The sequence below is a fragment of the Tasmannia lanceolata genome, unplaced genomic scaffold (assembly GCF_043159265.1).
Source record: "Tasmannia lanceolata isolate RefF3 unplaced genomic scaffold, GAP_Taslan_0.1 ptg000037l, whole genome shotgun sequence".
Taxonomy (NCBI): Eukaryota; Viridiplantae; Streptophyta; class Magnoliopsida; order Canellales; family Winteraceae; genus Tasmannia; species Tasmannia lanceolata.
Window position 1 is genome coordinate 1,099,002 of NW_027518714.1, and position 17,747 is coordinate 1,116,748.

General features: G+C 40.0%; 4 protein-coding genes across 8 annotated transcripts; 2 read left to right on the plus strand and 2 right to left on the minus strand.

Moving 5' to 3' along the window:
* The first annotated feature begins 373 nt into the window (after window positions 1-373).
* On the plus strand, window positions 374-1,366 carry LOC143860243 (putative disease resistance protein RGA3). Its single transcript, XM_077370809.1, has one exon. It carries the CDS (start codon window positions 374-376, stop codon window positions 1,364-1,366), a length of 993 nt encoding a protein of 330 aa, XP_077226924.1.
* A 50-nt stretch (window positions 1,367-1,416) lies between these two features.
* On the plus strand, window positions 1,417-6,356 carry LOC143862175 (putative disease resistance protein RGA3). Of its 5 annotated transcripts, none has more exons than XM_077373176.1 (3): window positions 1,417-3,753; window positions 5,368-5,485; window positions 5,728-6,356. In XM_077373176.1, the coding sequence occupies exon 1, from the start codon at window positions 1,436-1,438 to the stop codon at window positions 3,473-3,475; it is 2,040 nt and encodes a 679-aa protein (XP_077229291.1). In that variant the 5' UTR covers window positions 1,417-1,435; the 3' UTR covers window positions 3,476-3,753; window positions 5,368-5,485; window positions 5,728-6,356. The 5 variants fall into 5 exon arrangements, with proteins under 5 accessions (XP_077229291.1, XP_077229290.1, XP_077229293.1 ...); XM_077373175.1 differs by having other exon boundaries at window positions 5,418-5,485; XM_077373178.1 differs by lacking the exon at window positions 5,368-5,485 and having other exon boundaries at window positions 1,417-3,785.
* Window positions 6,357-8,891: 2,535 nt separating this feature from the next.
* Window positions 8,892-16,219, minus strand: LOC143861891 (uncharacterized). Its single transcript, XM_077372848.1, has 5 exons — window positions 15,941-16,219; window positions 15,812-15,858; window positions 15,611-15,717; window positions 14,106-14,140; window positions 8,892-9,094 (listed from the first exon to the last, which is right to left on the minus strand). Exons 2-5 carry the CDS (start codon window positions 15,812-15,814, stop codon window positions 9,027-9,029), a joined length of 213 nt encoding a protein of 70 aa, XP_077228963.1. The 5' UTR covers window positions 15,815-15,858; window positions 15,941-16,219; the 3' UTR covers window positions 8,892-9,026.
* Window positions 9,114-14,068, minus strand: LOC143861890 (uncharacterized). The gene is made up of 2 exons (XM_077372847.1): window positions 13,320-14,068; window positions 9,114-13,271 (listed from the first exon to the last, which is right to left on the minus strand). Exon 2 carries the CDS (start codon window positions 10,241-10,243, stop codon window positions 9,428-9,430), a length of 816 nt encoding a protein of 271 aa, XP_077228962.1. The 5' UTR covers window positions 10,244-13,271; window positions 13,320-14,068; the 3' UTR covers window positions 9,114-9,427.
* Window positions 16,220-17,747: the final 1,528 nt, after the last annotated feature.

The window sequence follows — 17,747 nt, forward strand, 5'->3', positions numbered from 1 at the left end:
ACTCTAAAGAACGACCTGCTTAAATCAACTGAAAGTCTAAAACTTACCCTCAAATGAGAGTGAAATTAATAGAGAATAGTAGTAGGGAAGATGACGACGACTTGTACAATTGCACTTGGCGATTCGGGCCAAGGATATTGACACAATTTTTCTAATTTTGCGTGGAAAAAATGCAAGGGAGTTGCCGAGTTGGTGTAGGCATCAATTCATCCACTTGTTTTGTGTGGAAAAAGAGGGGGGGAAAAAGCAAGGGAGTTGCTTGGAAGCGTCTGTCAACGCGTTAACTGGTCTTCCACGGATATCTCTGTATTGCATTCTCTTGTGATTCTTCTTCACCTCCTGTTTTTTTCCTGGTTAGAAGAAGTAAGAAAGAATGGCAGATGCGGTGGTCTGTAATGTTTTAGAGAAGTTAGATTGTATGCTCCAACAACAAGAAGAAGATAGAGTGGAGGTGAGAATGAGGGGCAGTTTGTTAAAGGAGCTACGAATGCTGTCAACTGCTTTCACAGAGATCCGATCAAAGCTCTCATGGGCGGAAAATATTCAAGTCAGAGAGGAGGCCATAAGAGAGCGGGTGAGAGACATCAAGCATGAGGCCTACTCAGCAGACGACATTGTAACACCCCTCCTCGTATCATCATCATCATCATCATCTCGAATCAGTCGTGATAATAATAAGGTATGCAGCACCTTGTCACTCTCCCGGTGTTTCTATTATTATTTCGATCTTGGTATCAACACCCGTCTCCACAAGATAAAGCATATTAGAGAAAGATTAGATTGTCTGGGGTCAGAACTAGATGAGCGGCCAGTGCCAAGAGAAGTAATATGTGTTGACGAATTAGACATGTTGATCTATGCAAAAGAACGAATGAACAGTATATGGTTTCAAATTAAGTCTGGGTTTCGTTCAGTAGCATCTGAGCACGAATATATTGGTAGGGATGGAGATAAAGAATGTATTATAAACATGCTGTTTAGGGGAAGTTCTAGTATTGGTGAAGAGGGATTTGCCCTCATTTCTATAGTTGGCATGGAAGGCCTGGGCAAAACAGCTCTTGCTCAGCTAGTTTATCACAGTAACAGGGTGGGGTGCCATTTCCAAGAGAGGATCTGGGTTTATGCACCTACTGATGAAATTTCTCAATCTCTAATTGAGAACTTAGCAGGCAAGTGTTTTTTACTAGTATTAGATAATGTGTTGTATGAGAATTGCCACAAGTGGTCGCAAGTGAGTCGAGCACTTGGAAGACAAGGTATGAGAGGGAGTAGAATTCTGGTGACTACTCGCAGTGACAAGGTCGCAAGGACGATCGGTTCATACAACATTCATTACCTGCACCCTCTAAAAGAAGATGTTTGCTGAACAATATTTGATAGAGAATTGGAGGAACGGCCCTGGTTGCAAAGTTATCCGGGTTTCAAAAATACTGATATGGAAACCATCATTAAGAGAATTGGAGGAATACCTCTGGTTGCAAAGGGAATGGGAACTCATTCCTATATGCTTGCTGCAGAAACCAATATGATGTATCCGTATGGAATGATTGCAGAAACCAGTATGAAGAATGCATTTAGAATGAATGCATTTAGAATGAGTCTTAATTTTCTATCATCCACTTATGAGGGTTTGCACTCACATTTAAAGGCATGCTTTGATTATTTCTCTTTGTTTCCGAGAGAATTCTGGCTTGACAAGGAAACCTTAATCCAACTGTGGATGGCTCACGATCTCATACGCATCGAGCAAAGCAGGGCAATGGAGGAAATAGGTGCACAGTACTTTGATGATTTGATATCCGGGACCTCTTTTTTCAGAGACACAGAAAGAGATGATGATGGAAACATAATTAGGTGCAAGTTGCATGATCTAGTCTATGATCTCAGCCTACTTGTCCGTGATGAAGAACACCATCTGTTAGTGGTCAAAGATGAGAGTGAAAATACACCATCCATTCCTACACTCCAAGAAAAAAACATATTACGCACACTCTTTCATTTTGGGAAGCTTGAGGCGCCTCGTAACTTTTTTTCCCAATTCTTACTCCTCAGGGCAATCGATTTCAGTTCCAGCAACATTACTAAGCTTCCAAATTCAGTGGGTAAATTGAAACATTTAAGATTCCTAAACATGTCTTGTACTTATATCAAGAAGTTGCCCAAATCAATATGTAACCTGCATTCCTTACAAACATTAAAGCTTTCATTCTCCTTGCTCGTTGAATTACCCACTGACTTATGGAAATTGTTGAGCTTGAGACACCTAGAAATTGAATGCACACATATGGATTATATGCCAAATGGAATGGGTAGACTAAGAAGCATCCGCAATCTTAGCGAGTTCATCATAGGGGGCGAGAATGCATGCAGCATCACAGAGTTGGGCGATCTCAACCTTCTCCAGGGAAGTCTAATCATAAGCAACCTGAACAGGCTTACCACTAAGGACGAGGCGATGCAGGCAAATTTGAATAACAAGGATCATCTTACCAGTCTGATATTGGATTGTAAGAAGCATTTCTGCTTTAAAAGAATGAATGGCAAAAAAAATTTTGAGCATTTGTATAGACAGTCTACTGATTCTGAAGCATCAAACGAAAATGAGGTAAGCATGGTGGAGGATGTGTTTCAAGGCATCCAACCTCATGAAAATCTGAGAAGGTTAGAAATATGGAACTATGTTGGGTGTAATTTCCCAATATGGTTGGTAGCATCACTGTCCAATCTAGTCTCTTTGGAACTGGTCAAATGCGACAAGGTGGAGCATCTGCCATCTCTTGGAAAACTAAGGTCTCTTAAATATCTCCGTATAAGTGAAATGAGCAATGTGAAATACATGGGCCGGGAATTTTACGGGGAGGGTGAGGTAAGAGGCTTCCTAAAGTTGGAACGCTTCACTCTAGAGAAAATGTCTAGTTTGGAGGATTGGGATTTGCAAGTTCTGGAAGGAGAAATGGCACTTCTAAGAGAACTTAGACTGCAAGACTGTCCTCGTTTGAAGGCATTACCAGAAAGCGAAATTCCACTTCTAAGAGAACTAGTATTGAAAGACTGCCCTCGTTTGAACGCATTGCCGTGTCTACCCAACACATTATGGTCATTACATGTTTGTAACTGTACGTTGATAGCCTGGAACCCGTGCATTCCAATGCTTCATTCCCTTGTCTTGAAGTGCAAGGAATGGAGGTTGCCTTTGTTGCCGAACCTTCCCAAGCTTGTAGAGTTGAAGATTATGTTGTCACCAGAACTGACATCACTCCCGCAAGGATTGGGCCAACTTAAGGATCTGCAGCGGCTCACCATCCATTTCTGCCCCAAGGTGAAATCATTGCCCCACGAATTGCAACAACTCGTCGCTCTCCAAGAGCTTTCTATCACTGCGTGTCCATTACTGACAAAGCGGTGTCAAAGGCAAAGAGGGGAGGATTGGGCCAAGATAGCCCACATCTCTCATGTTGAGATTGATCTCGAGTAAATCTAATGATGTGAAGCCAATGCCAGATTTCTCTTAGCCAATTATGGACATCTTCTTGCTGTCTGCATTGGGATCATCCTCAATAGTAATGTTGATCTTTCTGCCTTGGTTTTAGTATTGACTTGGGGGGCTTGCAAAAGTGTAACTGCAGTGCTAATGGGGTTCCGTTTCTCTCGTGTTAAGGACCATTTACCTTCTCAACTATTCAGGAAAGAACTCGCTATGGAGAATCTCACAGGTCAAGGGGAATTAAGAAGCTGATTGATTCGAGAACAAATGTACGAGCTCTTCAACTTACATTTACCACTAGGTGCTTAATTTTGTTTCTTGTCTGCTCTCTAATGATGCCTAATATTGCTTCGTGTAGCTGCTTTCTATGGTTCTGGATTCAATTTTATGTTTAGGCCCTCAGGCTCTGTCCCGTTTTGTGTTGGTTTGAAAGCTTTCCTCTTGTAGCATGTCGAGTTCTCTTTTATGTTTAATGTTTTGATTCTCCTAGGATGCTAAAACGTCATTTTCATTTTGTTGATGGAAAGCTGTGTCAGATTAAGGGTGTAAATATCAATCTTGATGACAGCTCAAAATAGCAAGGAATTTTGACCACAATGAATTGAGATTCTATCTTGCTCTAAGCATCCGATTAGAGGTCAAGATCAAACCCTTGAAATTGACAAAAAGCTTTAGAAAACAGTTCCACTGCCTTGAGTAAAAATGTGAACTTTGAGAGTAAGGAGTAGATATTTGAAAAACAGTCCCACTCAAATCAAAAGCAAACTAAAATTTTTGGAGGAAGAAATAAGAGTTGTGAGTAAAAATGTGAACTTTGAGAGTTGGGAGTAGATATTTGCGAAACAGTCCCACTCAAATCAGAAGCAAACTAAAGCTTTTGGAAGAAGAAGAGTTGTAAGCAAGGAGATGGCTGAGATTGAAGGAGGAGAAAAGCACAGAGAAAGATGTAGTTACCAAAGCCTCACACAAAGGTATCCTAAGATATGGCACCACCAAGAATTGATGGAGGCATCACACCAAGATCAAAGAGAAGATATCACATCCAATTTCAATCGCAGGCTTCAAGCTTTAATTTTATTCATTCATTCTAATAAAAAATGGCCATAGGCCTACCGCCTACATATACAAAGACCCACAATTGACTTCTAGTGACTTCCTCTAAGGTCTAAACTTGTGTAGGGAAGTCTTCTTTCCAATTTGGAAAGAAAACTCCACTCCAAACTTGATTTCTTCCTATACTTCTAAATAGAACTCTATAATAAAAACTGAAACAGGAAACTATCAAACAACTCTTCAATCCGTTAAAAACAGCAAAAAAATAAAATAGAAATCAGTCCCAACCGACTTCACTTACTAAACTTGCCTAGCCCATTAGGAGCTCAACATTTTTAGTCTGAAAGTAACAAAAATGGGCTCACTTATGACTATAAAACAAAAACCCAACCTGCGATTAGTCCTAGTGGGCACCCTCAGTTCTCTTTGCAAAATATCTTCAATATTTTCTGCATAACTATACGATCTGGCTGATACCCTGCTATATCAGATGAACTGCATATTACAGCTATACCTCCTTCGTATTGCTTCTACTTCATCAATAAACTATATGTACAGAATCATACTAGAAGGATTTCATATTGTATCTTGCTTATTTCACCTGAAACATGATCAGCAAATTACACTGTATGATGGAACTATGAATGGGCGAGTATTTTATATTCTACTTGAAGCATGAATGCCTTCTAATCTGGCTCCAGATTTTCTGAGAGCATTCGATGGTGAGCTATGGGTGGCAAGTGTCATTGCTTAGGCTAAGGGTTTTATCCCGGGTTTATGGGGATAGTGGCATATTATTGACAGTATTGGTGACAATGTGCATTGTTCAGGCTTTATCAAATGATGTTGCTGATCCATTGGCTAAACATGGTTTTCGCAGAGAGACGTACGTGGGGAAATCTCTGTTCTCTACGTAGCTGTTGGGTGTTTTTTTTTTTTTTTTGAATGGTATGCAACTCTTGTTTTTCTAGCAATTTTTTTTAATAGCCATATCAAAATTGTGGTTCTTGTTGTTCTTGCTATTCTAATAAATTTTATTGTAATATTGGGATTCAGCCAACTGGAAAACTCTCTTTTGGTTGCTTATTCAATTTCTTGCTATTATAACAACCTGACCACAGACATAAGTGCCTGGCATGTTACTTGAGGACTTTCTGTCATGATTTTTTTTTTTTTTTTTTATTACTCAGCTTATGGAGGACTGCCATGATGATGGGATACACAAATCTAGTTGGGCAAATCCTGTATTCTGAACCTCCCCACCAGCAAGCCATGTCTACTCTTACTACAGTGCTGATTTTTAGTCAAACTGTGAGGACTGTGACCATAAACTCATCTTACAAAGAAGACATCATAAGATCCTGGCTGCTGTTTGCTTCTTATGTATAGTTGCGCCTCACCAAACACAAGCCCTGCTAAGCAACAACGCAACAAACAGAATTGTGTAAGAAAAGAAAACAGAAAATAGAAAAAGGCGATAAAACGTCACATCCATTACCGAAGCTAACGACGTTTTCAAAGGTTATTTAACCTTTAAAATCTTTACGGTTATAGCTCTCCATTGGTCGGTGGAATTATGAAATAGAGGGAGAGGAGCTATTGGCGCACAAAACGACCGGTCGGAGGAAGTCTAAAAGAAGCTGAAGTTGATTATTTAAAGGCAAATCCTAATTGCTATAGGCTTGATGGAATACTGCCGTGTACGCCCGTATTGATTAATTGCACTCTGTTCTTCAAAAAGAATGGTTTTATTTTTTGTAATTTTCTAGCAGGTTGCAGGTCCAAATTAGCATAAATAGCATTACTCATTCTCTTTTTCTCGTTCTTTCTCATAGTATCCATTCACTCGAAACTCATCTGCTTCCATTTCATTTTTGAATTGCTCAATGCCTCTTCCCCATAGTTCTTCTGATTTCGAAATGGTAATAAAGATCCCCTGTTTTTTATTATCTAATAAATCACTTAATCTTCCCATTTATTTCACAACTAAATGTCCATTCTCAACTTTAATCTTTCCACACTAACCTGTCATAGAAAAAAAAATGGCGCCAACTCTCTCCAATTGAACTCTTTCTCTCGCGAGGAATGTATAGCTTAAATGAGTATGTGCTTCCACACTGAAAATTTAGTGGCAAAGGTCCTTCCAAGAATGGAAAGAGAACAACTTAAAAGCTGATTTGGAAGGTATATTGTGATTCTCTGCAACTCCAAAAGGGTAAATTCTATTCAGATATCATATCCCGTTATGAAGATTCTCATATAGACCCCTAAAAATGGGAAATGATATCCCCCGCCCCCTCCCCCCCCCCCCCCCCCCCCCCCCCCCCACACACCTAAACGGATAAAATCCCCCCATTTAACTGTTTCTGTGAGAAAGGTTCACTGCTTGAGGATAAATTCACCCCCTTTAACGTTTTTCTTTGCCTTTAATACTTAACGGATAACGTTAAGAGGGGGGCGGGGTATTCATTTCCCCTTGAAATAACAGTCAATCTCAGTCCAAACAGCCTTTTTTTCCTTTCTCGAGGAAAGACACCCTGTTTCTCTACTTCATTTGGATGAATTTAGAGAGATCAGATCCATTTCGATTGGATTCCCTCGCTTAGATATCAACAGTATTTACAAGTTATTGCTCATTTGCAGCACATGTGAATTAGGTTTCTCATTGAGTCAATTGCCAATCCCCTAAGCCTCTCTACAATTGCAGGGTCCTTGTTCTTGTTATTAAACAAATCTAGTGAATTGATCCACTCGAAGCTCACAGTTCAGCATAATCTTGTACCTTGGAAAGCACCAGTGAGCTCCAAATGATGCCATGCCCGTAGAGCCTTCACCTTCTTTTACTAGCAACCGAAAATGAACGTGCGGAGTCAAAGATCCACACCCTCCTATCCTCCTGAGCCCGTAAGAGAAAAATCCCCCTCAAGGATGCATAGGATCAACCTCATACTAGAAGACAGTCCTCCTCCATCTTTTAGATCCCCACTAAAGGATCAACCTCATACTATCCCTCTCCCCAACTTTATCATGACACTCCACCACGATAACCCCATGGATTCTGACCTATGGAGGCTTTGCATAGCACTGCAATCATGGGGAAGTTTTGTGTCAGATTCTTTGGTATTAAGGGTCTAAGGAAGGAAAGGCAAGTTTGGAATTTTTGTGTACTCTTCTTCTTCCCTCTTCATAATTGTTACAAAGGGCGGTAAGATAGTTACGAATAGGATGTCATGCTTTAGTTCTTTATGATTGTTACGAATCCGGTAAAACTTTAGGCTATGTTCACTTGCGTTCCCTGGAAAGCATATCTCTGACAAACAGCCTCTTTTTTTCTTGACAAGACAAAATTCTGGTGTTCACTTGCTTTCCAGTGAAAATAGAATTACACATGTGAAATTTCTACAACAAGTCAAAAAATGACATGGAAAAGCCTATCCCCCCCTCCCCCCCAGGGATTTCATTTCCGACAAAAACACACGGATTTCATTTCCCTGGGAAACTAGTGCAAAAAGAAGGGCAAGCAATTTCCCTAGAAACATTTTCCTGCGCAAGTGAATAGTCCAAAAAAGTCCAGGGAAACCTTTTCCTGCATAGATTCCTTGGATTTCTTTTCCTAATGCCACGTCAGATTCCCGGGAAACATTTTTGTTTCCTTTCCCGGGAAAACGAAGTGGACAAAGCAGAGAAAACTACTTGTTGTATTGGTTGTTGTACAACTTAGGAGGACGAGGGAAGCAACTGATGCTCAAGGTAGCCGAGATGGTCCCCAGACACCATAGGAGGACCAAGAAACAGAAGCCTACAACAACCTCAACTGCAACAGGACCTTCAAAGTCGGGAAAGGGTGAAATAAATAAGAAATAATCAGCTTGCTTTTCCAAGTCAGGACCCACTAGATCAGGATTATCGCCCCGGGTGAGATTTGGACTCCTAATATTCAGCCAAGTCAGGACCCACTAGATCATTCACGGAGGAATGTTTTAGTAGGCCGCAACCATATTGTATTACAACGCAGCACCCACTACGGAATAGTGGGTCCCACCTTAAGCTTGATGTTTTCACGCCAATTATATAACCCTAATGGCTGATAATGAACTTTTTTGTTTTTTTTGAAAGAAAAAAATAAACTATTATCACCGTTGGTTTCAGATCAAGATAAGGTAGCACCCTTACTGAAGCATTCCTCATCATTCATGGGGGATTTACAAAGTCTTTTTGTTTTCCTGAATGGGAGCAAAAATTATATTAAGGGAAAAGGGGCAATAGATTCACAAAGTGTTAAAATCATTCATCTGGGATCTACAAACTGCTAAAACTATTTGAAGCATATATCTACGGGAGTCCCATGATCAAATGTCACAAAAACAAGGACTATCAATTCTTTATATTGGAAAGTATCAGAATATTTAAGTGTTTAAGGAAGTTGATATCACTCAACAAAAGCTATGAATCCTCATGGAATTGGATACAAAACCCCCACCTCTGAACCTCAAAAGACTATAATAGATATGCCTATGGCAAAGCATCCTACAGCCACCCAAGGGCTCAACCGTTCACCTGATTCAGCAACAGGATGTCTTTGTCAGATGGATGCAAAAACAACAATGCTGAGAGAAAGTACTTCAAACATAATTTTGAATACTAGGGAAGTTAATAATAGTGTAGGATCAAAAATATCAGAATAAATCAAGACCCCAAGCAACAAATTTGAACTTCCCCCAGTAGAAATCAAGCATGCATCCTATCAACTAGCAGCTTGTATGACATGAACTAAATAAACATGCTGTAAAATTACGATAAAGGGTGAGACATGAAAACTGGCCATTTTATGTTTTCTAAGAGTGCAGATTTCTTGAGAACAACAAAACAGCAAAAAGTAAAACAGGGCTTTCAATCTGCCGATCCAGTCGCATCTTTTACACACCACTGACGATTGACATTTCCCCAAATCCCATTAATTATGTTCTCCCGCACCCCACTTAATTTTGATTCTATAATTACAAAGATGTCTGGTTGTCGTCTTCTACAAATCTCCTTCGCAGCCAGCTTCTTTCTATCCGACCCCAACCTCCTAATATTCCAGAATAGAATCTTGGAAAAACGATAATTACGCCCAAAGAATCCTTTGGCTCTAACCTGTTGCAGAGCCCTGATTTCCTTTTCACCTTTGCCAGATTTCTTCGGATTTTTTCGCCCCTTACGATCCCTACCTTCCATCTCCATAAACATTCTCTTTGTGCCTTCCACATCCTCCTCATACAAAATGCCCATATCATCACCCATTGAAGTCATTGCGGCAAACTCTTCCTCGCTTTCATTTGTCTCCAGTGAATCAACTTCATTTTGGCTGCGATTTAAATAGGACTCTAATTTGCAGTTCAATTCCATTTCCAGAGTGTCTTCGGATTCTTTTGGTAACAGCTGATCTACGCCCGCCCCCGAAGCTCCGGCTTGTATCCCAACCTCCGGTCCCATTTGCTCCTCATCTCCAATTGTCACACCAGGCACCTTAACACACTCCCCATTAAAGGAAGTCGAGTCTTCTTCATTGGGTATGGAGAAATCGGTTGGATCCGCCCCCACATCGTTCTGTTTCGTCAATCCGAGCGTGAGATTGCCATTCAGGTTGATCAACCCCAAATTTGGATTCCTAGAATCCTCAACAAAATTATCCCTATTCGGATGATTGTTCATGAAACTCTCCATCACCTTCAGAGAGTTGTCAATCGGACCCAGATGTTCATTCCTTATAGATCACGTCAAGTCCACAGCTTTGGACCAAAGCAATTTCAACATTCCTTCATAAGCCGCAAGGATCTCAGGGTTGAGGTCACCATTGGAGACACCAGATCGTATCGATTTTTCAGCAGGCAAATGACGAGGTCTGTTCTTAGGGAGGAATACTCTTCGAATTTTATTTTTTCTATTGAGAGGAAAACCATTCCTTCGATGATAAGGCTCATCTTGACCAAGAGTCATATTCCCATTGGCCGCCTTTGAGGCCGTACGTAAAGAGCCCACGTAGCCCACACCTGCATCGGTTGATGAACCATCTGGCATCCATGTGCTGACATGGCACCCGATGGCTTATCAACAGCGATAATTGATAAATGGTTCCCGTGGATATCGTGTGATTTGGATGAATTTCCAGTCTCCCATACCCTTTTGCCTTTTTTATAGTTTCTTCCCCCAATATCTCGGTCAGTCTCATGAGATGATATGAACTTTGAGGTGGCCTCCATCTGTTTCATGCAAAGGTCTGTTGATTTTAAAGCTGGCACGTACACCTTACTTTGAAAGTTCACCCCAGGGCAAATATCAAACGGCGGATCGCCAGTCTCTTTATTACTCTGCAGGGCCACGCTTTTAGCGGTTGAATTAGAAAAGGACACGTGTTTTCGTGTGACAGTGCCCATCGATTCCCGCGGAATCGTTAATTTTGAAAATGACAATCCAGATTGTTTCATCTCAGCTAGCCCTATGGGACCTTTTCCTTTTTCATTTAGTGTTGATTTATCCATCGTCCGATTACAATCCAAAGAATTTTGACCGTTCGATCTTGGGAAATTAAAGTTCTTAGACTCCATTGTCTTCTTCCTAGGCACTTCCGAAAACCTTCTGGTGCTGGCTTTCCTACCAACCGTCGGCCCATCTTCCCGCGGGACCTCAAAAGGATAGGAACACCGATTTGGATTAGCCGGACTTGTGGTTAGTTTAGTCTCCTCTCCATACTCCCCGGCAACGCCGATTGAATAAAAACGATTGTTCACCTTCAACCTGACCACAGAGCGTAAAAAGCCCCATTCCGACGTGAAAACCATAGCCTTCGCATACTCCAAGCTTTGGGGGCAATCTCCTTCCAAGTCTACCTGTATTACCGTGCCGAAAATGCTTCCAAGGGCTTCCACCGTGGACACACTCCAGGCATGCAACGGGATGCCAAAGAAGCGAATCCAAATTGATTTCGCACCCGTCCTGAACCCCGGATGCCAAGGGCTCAAGGAAAGAAGATATTCCCCATGGCCATTTGCACCCCTTTGAAAGATGCGCTCCGCTTGCTCTACCTAGTCGAAAGCAAACATAACTTCATTTTTGCTAAGGATAAAAGGTTCTGCAAGGCCAGGCAGGTCCCAGAACCACATTGCCCATCTCCAGATTTCCCCAATCTCCCACTCCGTTTTCTTAACTTTGCCGATAAGACATAGTCTAAGCAAATTGATTCATGCTTCAACCCGATCTCCAGATACATCTACCGTTACAGAAGATTTCTCGTTCTCCTCCACCACAACGACATCATCCGGAATGATTTCTTCCCGGAGAGACTCTTTGAGGTGCCTACTGCGACGCTCGTTAGCCCCTTTTTTTGCCGTAATATTCGTGTACTTCGACGAATAAGTCTTCCCTCCGGCACACCGTCTACATTCATTACGTTTTCGGAAGTTGTGATACGCACATCCGTTACATATCCAATCACCCGGAAGAACAAGGTGGGGCAATCTGTTCTCGTTTCGGCCCCCCACCTGATCCTCTGTTCTCCGTCCGTACTCCTTAAACCCAGACATTCTCATGGGGTCATGGACATTCTTTCCCCAATCTCCCACTCCGTTTTTTAGTACTCTTTTCCTTCCCACAAAAAATCCCTTTGCAACTTTTTTTTTTTTTTTTTTGCCGTAATATCCGTGAAATCTACTTACGCAACTACTCACATACATCCACATGGAGCCATAATGATTCTCCTCCAGAAGGCCTCCCTTTCCTCCCCTAACTTCCACACCCATTTTCAAGAAGAGCCTTGTTTTTGCCCACCAAATTAACAAGGCCCAAACCGTAAGCATACCACATCCCAATTCACTAGATGCTTCAATCACTTTCCTTCTTACCTCCTCAAAGAAAATTACGCTACAACTTTTGTATCTGTTTCGCCCCACACATGAATTTTGAATAAGGACATGAAATAGATTAGGGGGTTGGAAAGGATCACCTTAATAAGAGTTATGTGACCACCCCGCCAACTTCTTCTCCAAACACTCAATAATTGGGTTCCAAAGAGAACTAGAGGGGATGTCGTAGCTTCAGGGAAGACCAAAGTAAGCTATACGCAAGGTTTTAAATTTCAGTAGGTTGCGGTTTCAATCATCAGCGAAACCGAAACATTTCAGTTTCGATACGAAATTTCGGCCGAAATCTTGTAAAATCACAGAAACATTTCAGCATGTTCCATAAGATACCAAATCTTGAGAAAACTTTGCTCCATATCCCTTTGGCCGAAGTACAGTGAAGGAACATATGATCTACTGGATCTCTTGAATGGATGCAGAGGGCACAATGGTCGATAATTTCCATAAGCTCATATTATTGATGAGACTCCTGCTGTGTGAAGTGTAGATAGAAAGATTTTTCTTTTTCTTATGTTAGAGGGAGGCTATTGATATAGAGTGGAGTCCCTTTCTAAAGAGGGTGCTCTTAGGAAGGTTTTTGTTGTGACTGAGGCAATCTCTTCCTCTTTTGTAACATACCCTCTGCTTTAGTAAACGTTAGTGTTATAATTCCAGGAAAAAAAGAGGGGTACCAAAGTAACCAAGCCAGGGTAGAGAACTATATCTACTCCCTTATGGATGTGAAATATGCAAGTAGCATGCTATCTTTAAATAATTTACCAATATTTCTAAACTCAGGGATTGGGAGAAATTGCAATCTTTTGAGATAAATGTTTGGCAGAAGTTCCTTTTGTTACCTTCAACACCCCCCGACACCCACCCCCCCGCCCTTTAGTCAACTCTACAATCCTAGGGTCCTAAAGAAGAAAACTACCCTACGTTGAAGTATTACAGACCAACAAAATAGGCACAAAATTCGATTTACTAACCTATTATCATATATTAATGCACCCCTTACCCCAGAAGAGGTGGTCGGGAATAGATTTAGGATGGTTTGAAATAGGAAGGATCGTAGGAATAGGAATATGAAATAAATTCAGTGTTTTGCAATAGACTCACACGTAACTTCAAGAAAACAACTTGATTTATGGAAGGAAAATCGGAATGGCATTACAAAACAATTGAGTGTAAAAGTAAAAAAACGTGGTCCTAAGAATCTAATTGTGTTCTCAAAACTACTTTTTCTTTTGCTGAACAATAGTGAGATTCCTCTATGAGCAAAATAATTTATTTTTATTTTTTTTTTAAAAGTGACATATTATATATATTGTACGAAAAGTACATGAGATAGGGACCAGGAGTCCCTCTGTGCTTTACAACGAGCAAAATAATTTTATGAGTAAGCAATGTTAAGTAGTCATGTGATTGCTGGCATTTTATTAATAGGAAACAAAAACAAAAAAATAGAACTGAAGTATTCAGAAACAAATCAGAAGATAGTGATGGTGTTGAAAATTGGTGTTCGTTACAGTTTCTTCATGTTATAGAAACTTTGTACCCTAACTAGAGTTTATATTGTTAACCATCCAAAGAAAAATAGAGTTTATATTGCAGTATTTCATAAAGACAGCATAAGAATAATGATATTGCGCCAAAACGTTATTCAACAAATTGGCAATAGCAAAGTGTACCTATTCTGGCAGCCTTCCAGAAGAAACCTCGAAACCTGCAGGAAGGAGAGCTTCATAAGGAACATAATTCTGTATTCAACAAACTTAAACAATTTAATCTAATATTCAAATACATTATGGTCGTGATGAACTACTGAAGCATGGGATAAGGATGAACCGCAAGTGCATATTAAGAATTCAGATTCCTGTCATGAGCACTTGCATAGACATGCTGAAATTTGATAAATCAGTTGCACAGGCATATGCTGAATTTGATAAATAAAAGCAAGAGCAGAACATCCAGTACTTCATGGATCATCATAAACACCCATGGTAAAAATGTGATCTTTCCACCAGAAATCATTTTGTGTGCTAGTCAATAAAAATTGCCTTTGAATCCAACCACCTAGGAAAAGTATATTACAGAGCTTCTGGGAGTATCTTAGCTCCAGAAAAAACATATAATAAACCCTATAATAATCTTTTTTTACTGGCAAACAAAGTCTAAAACTAATAGTGCAACTTTGAATAATTATAGCACAAGTTTACTATTTACATGCTCCATTGTTGCAAAAACAACCACAAAACGAAGCATCAAACCTTATTTTTGTTTTTTATCTTGTTTTTTTATCATATGTTCCAGAACAATAAACTCAGAAAAAAAATGTATAATTAGCAGCCTGATTGGCTTAAAATTGTCACTTTAGTCATTTTTCCAGTTTCACGAGCCAATAAAATTCTCCACAAGAAAGTACTCTAGATAAAATGCAAAAATCTCATGCCACACACTGAGCAAGAAACGTCTTTATCACCCTTCCATGTTGAACCCTGCATCTACAAAGGAAAATATATTTATTATTGACTATCTTTCTCTATGATTGTAGGGCGAGCCATGGTGCAACAGTAAGGTTGTGACCTGATGGTCACGGGTTCGAGTCAAGGAAACAGCCTCCCTGCAAAGCAGGGAGAAGGCTGCATGTACATCTAGCCCTCTCTAGACCCCGCATTGGCGGGAGCCTTGTGTTCTGGTCCGCCCTTTTTTTAATCTTTCTCTATGATTGTGAGGGGCGTGAGTGCTTCTATTGGTTGATCAGTTCCTCCTACCACCCATGCATCCAAAGTTAAAGCTTGAGCCGAGGGGCATCAAGCTCACATAGTTTTCAAGACTTCACTACCTAAATCCAAGCCTAAAAGGGTGTGTTTGGATGTACGCCCAATTGGAATTTCAGTCTTTTCATCTAGCAGTTAAAACAGATTAAAATCTAAAAAGGCAAAGATTGCAGCGGAATTGCAATCTGGCAGTATGTCCAAATTCACCCTAATTCAATCATCATAATAATAAGTAGGGTTTGATCTCCCTGTCCTTCAATAGGTAAAAATTAGGGTTTACAATAGTTATACATCTCAGATAGTTATGAAACCGTCGAACCAGAGAAACAATCTACAATTACTTCAAACTAATAAAACGCAATACAAGATCGCCATTTCCATCAAAATTAAAAGAAAAAAAAATATAGGGATTATACCCGGTTTTCTGCTCGAAGATGGTGGGAAATTGCATCTTGATGTAAGTACATGTGCAGATGACTAGCAGTACCACCGTCAAAAACGAATGGAAATTGAAAAGAGCGGACTGAAAATTTCAGGGGAGAAAATTTCTCTCTGTTATCCAATTTCAAGGAAAGTCATTTAAAAACATATTTAACTTTCTCCTTTTTTTTCATTACCATGATCGGATTTTCCTGGAAAGATTCTAGTTATTTTCCGCTTGGATCTGCAGAGAAATTACAGTGGTTGGGAGGGAGAATCAGAAAAGTCGGAAAGCAAAAGATGGAAACAGAATGAGAAGAGGATACCTTGTAACAGAGATTTTGAGCTAGGGTATTCGATTTCTCTTTTCCAGATCTTCTGCTTCTTCTTGTTTTTTCTATTTCAGTTTCAGTATAATTTTCAGATGGGGTTTTCTAGATCAAGTGTTGGCAGGGAAGTAATTAACGTTGGCAGTGCTTCCACTCAATTGCTTGTGCCCAAACCCAAAATGCAGTTTAGGGAGTTTGATCATTAGGCCCTAATTAATCCTTGAATTGACCAAAATAACCTCATTCCACCCCTTTGCAACTACGGAAAAAATTTTCTTGGAAAAAATTCATGAAAAGAGAATTCTAAGGTCCATCGAGAATATATTTTCAATATATGGAAAAGGGAACCTATCTTCGCCCTGTGGTGATACATGTACCGTGATGAAAAAGACGCCACCTAAGACAGGTGTCAATGGATCCACTTGGATCATGCTCACCCTTGCCTCGGGCATGATCCATGATTTAAGATCCCTGATTTGGTCGGATACTGTTAAGAGTAACCATTGAAGGAAGATAAGTATGAACGATGAAATTGGGCAATGAACAGAGGAACGTTTTCATAATTCACTAGTTTTGAGGAATTTTATCTTGAAAAGTAGAGTGGGACCCACTTCATAGGATGATCCAAACTTTTCATTTATTGAGCCACAATGTAAATATGTTGTACCCGAAATCATTTTCATAGGATGATACTAACCCTCCGTCTTGTAGAGGGACTGCACATTATGGAAAGCTCTATAGATCGGAGGGTTAGGATCATTGTACGGAGATGGTTTTTGGGTACTTCATTCTGGCCAGACAAATGAGCGGTTTGGATCATCGATGAAGTGGGTCCCACTGTACTTTTAAAAAAATACTGGGCTTTACACCATAGTTAGCAAAACATGATTCGCCAAAGCAACGGAACGGCAAAAATTCAAGTTTAATACGGTACTGGTTCAAAAAAATGTAGTCAAAAAAATGAAAACACAAGAAAATGTATGTAAAATTTTATCATTTACAAAATATGGTAGAGGTAAAATTGAAAAGTTGGCCCAAAAAAACGTGTTTAGAACGTTTAAAACGTTTGCCTAAAAAATATGGAGTTTTATTCAATGTGAAAGTTTTAAAGGGCACACTAATAAAACGTGTTTTTTTAAAAAAAAAACGGAGTTTTGCTAACTATGCTTTACACCCACTTACAATATAAAATCTCGTGCAATCAATTGAAGTTATTGGTTTCGCAAGACCATACACATTTGGTGCCGGAATCAATATTTTAATAGCCAACTACCAAGATTCTAACATTATAACCAAAGTGGGCTCCTAATTACATATTAAGACTTCTCATAATATAATTTCCCTTTAATCAATTGTGAGATCACTCACATCTATTTTTAAAGTAAAATTGAGGAGCAGACATCCTTCTTTTTCACAGAGAACAAAACGATAAAATTACTTTGAAAAGAGGCTCCCAATGACAATGGTAGCAGTGCTGCTTGTTTCTTTCTGTAATGAGGAAGAACCGAAGAAGGCGTGATGATGTTTGGCTGCTCCATCTCGCAACAAGTGACATGTGGGACCCACGCCTTGTCCATATCTCCTTCAATCTTCCTTCCCGCCCTTTGAAGCGGTCCATCGTTTATTACCTGTCAACATTGCTATGAAATATCCTGCAAGTCTTACCGTTTTCCTCCCTCCTATCCGTTTACTTAAATGACTGAACTATCCCTCTTTAACATCATGTGTACAAATACAAACTGTGGGGTGGCCGCTCATTGGGTGCTAGTATTTTTTTTATTTTTTTTAAATACAGTCGATCCAC

Excerpts from the sequence above, each read along its gene's own strand:
- LOC143860243 (XM_077370809.1), top strand. The coding sequence starts at position 374 with ATGGCAGATGCGGTGGTCTGTAATGTTTTAGAGAAGTTAGATTGTATG.
- LOC143862175 (XM_077373178.1), top strand. The coding sequence starts at position 1,436 with ATGGAAACCATCATTAAGAGAATTGGAGGAATACCTCTGGTTGCAAAG.
- LOC143861890 (XM_077372847.1), bottom strand. The coding sequence starts at position 10,243 with ATGGAGAGTTTCATGAACAATCATCCGAATAGGGATAATTTTGTTGAG.
- LOC143861891 (XM_077372848.1), bottom strand. Across the intron at positions 14,141-15,610 it reads ATCTTCGAGCAGAAAACCGG|GTTTCGAGGTTTCTTCTGGA; the intron begins GTATAATCCCTA and ends TCCTTCCTGCAG. Across the intron at positions 9,095-14,105 it reads CTGGAAGGCTGCCAGAATAG|GTGAACGGTTGAGCCCTTGG; the intron begins GTACACTTTGCT and ends TTGCTGAATCAG.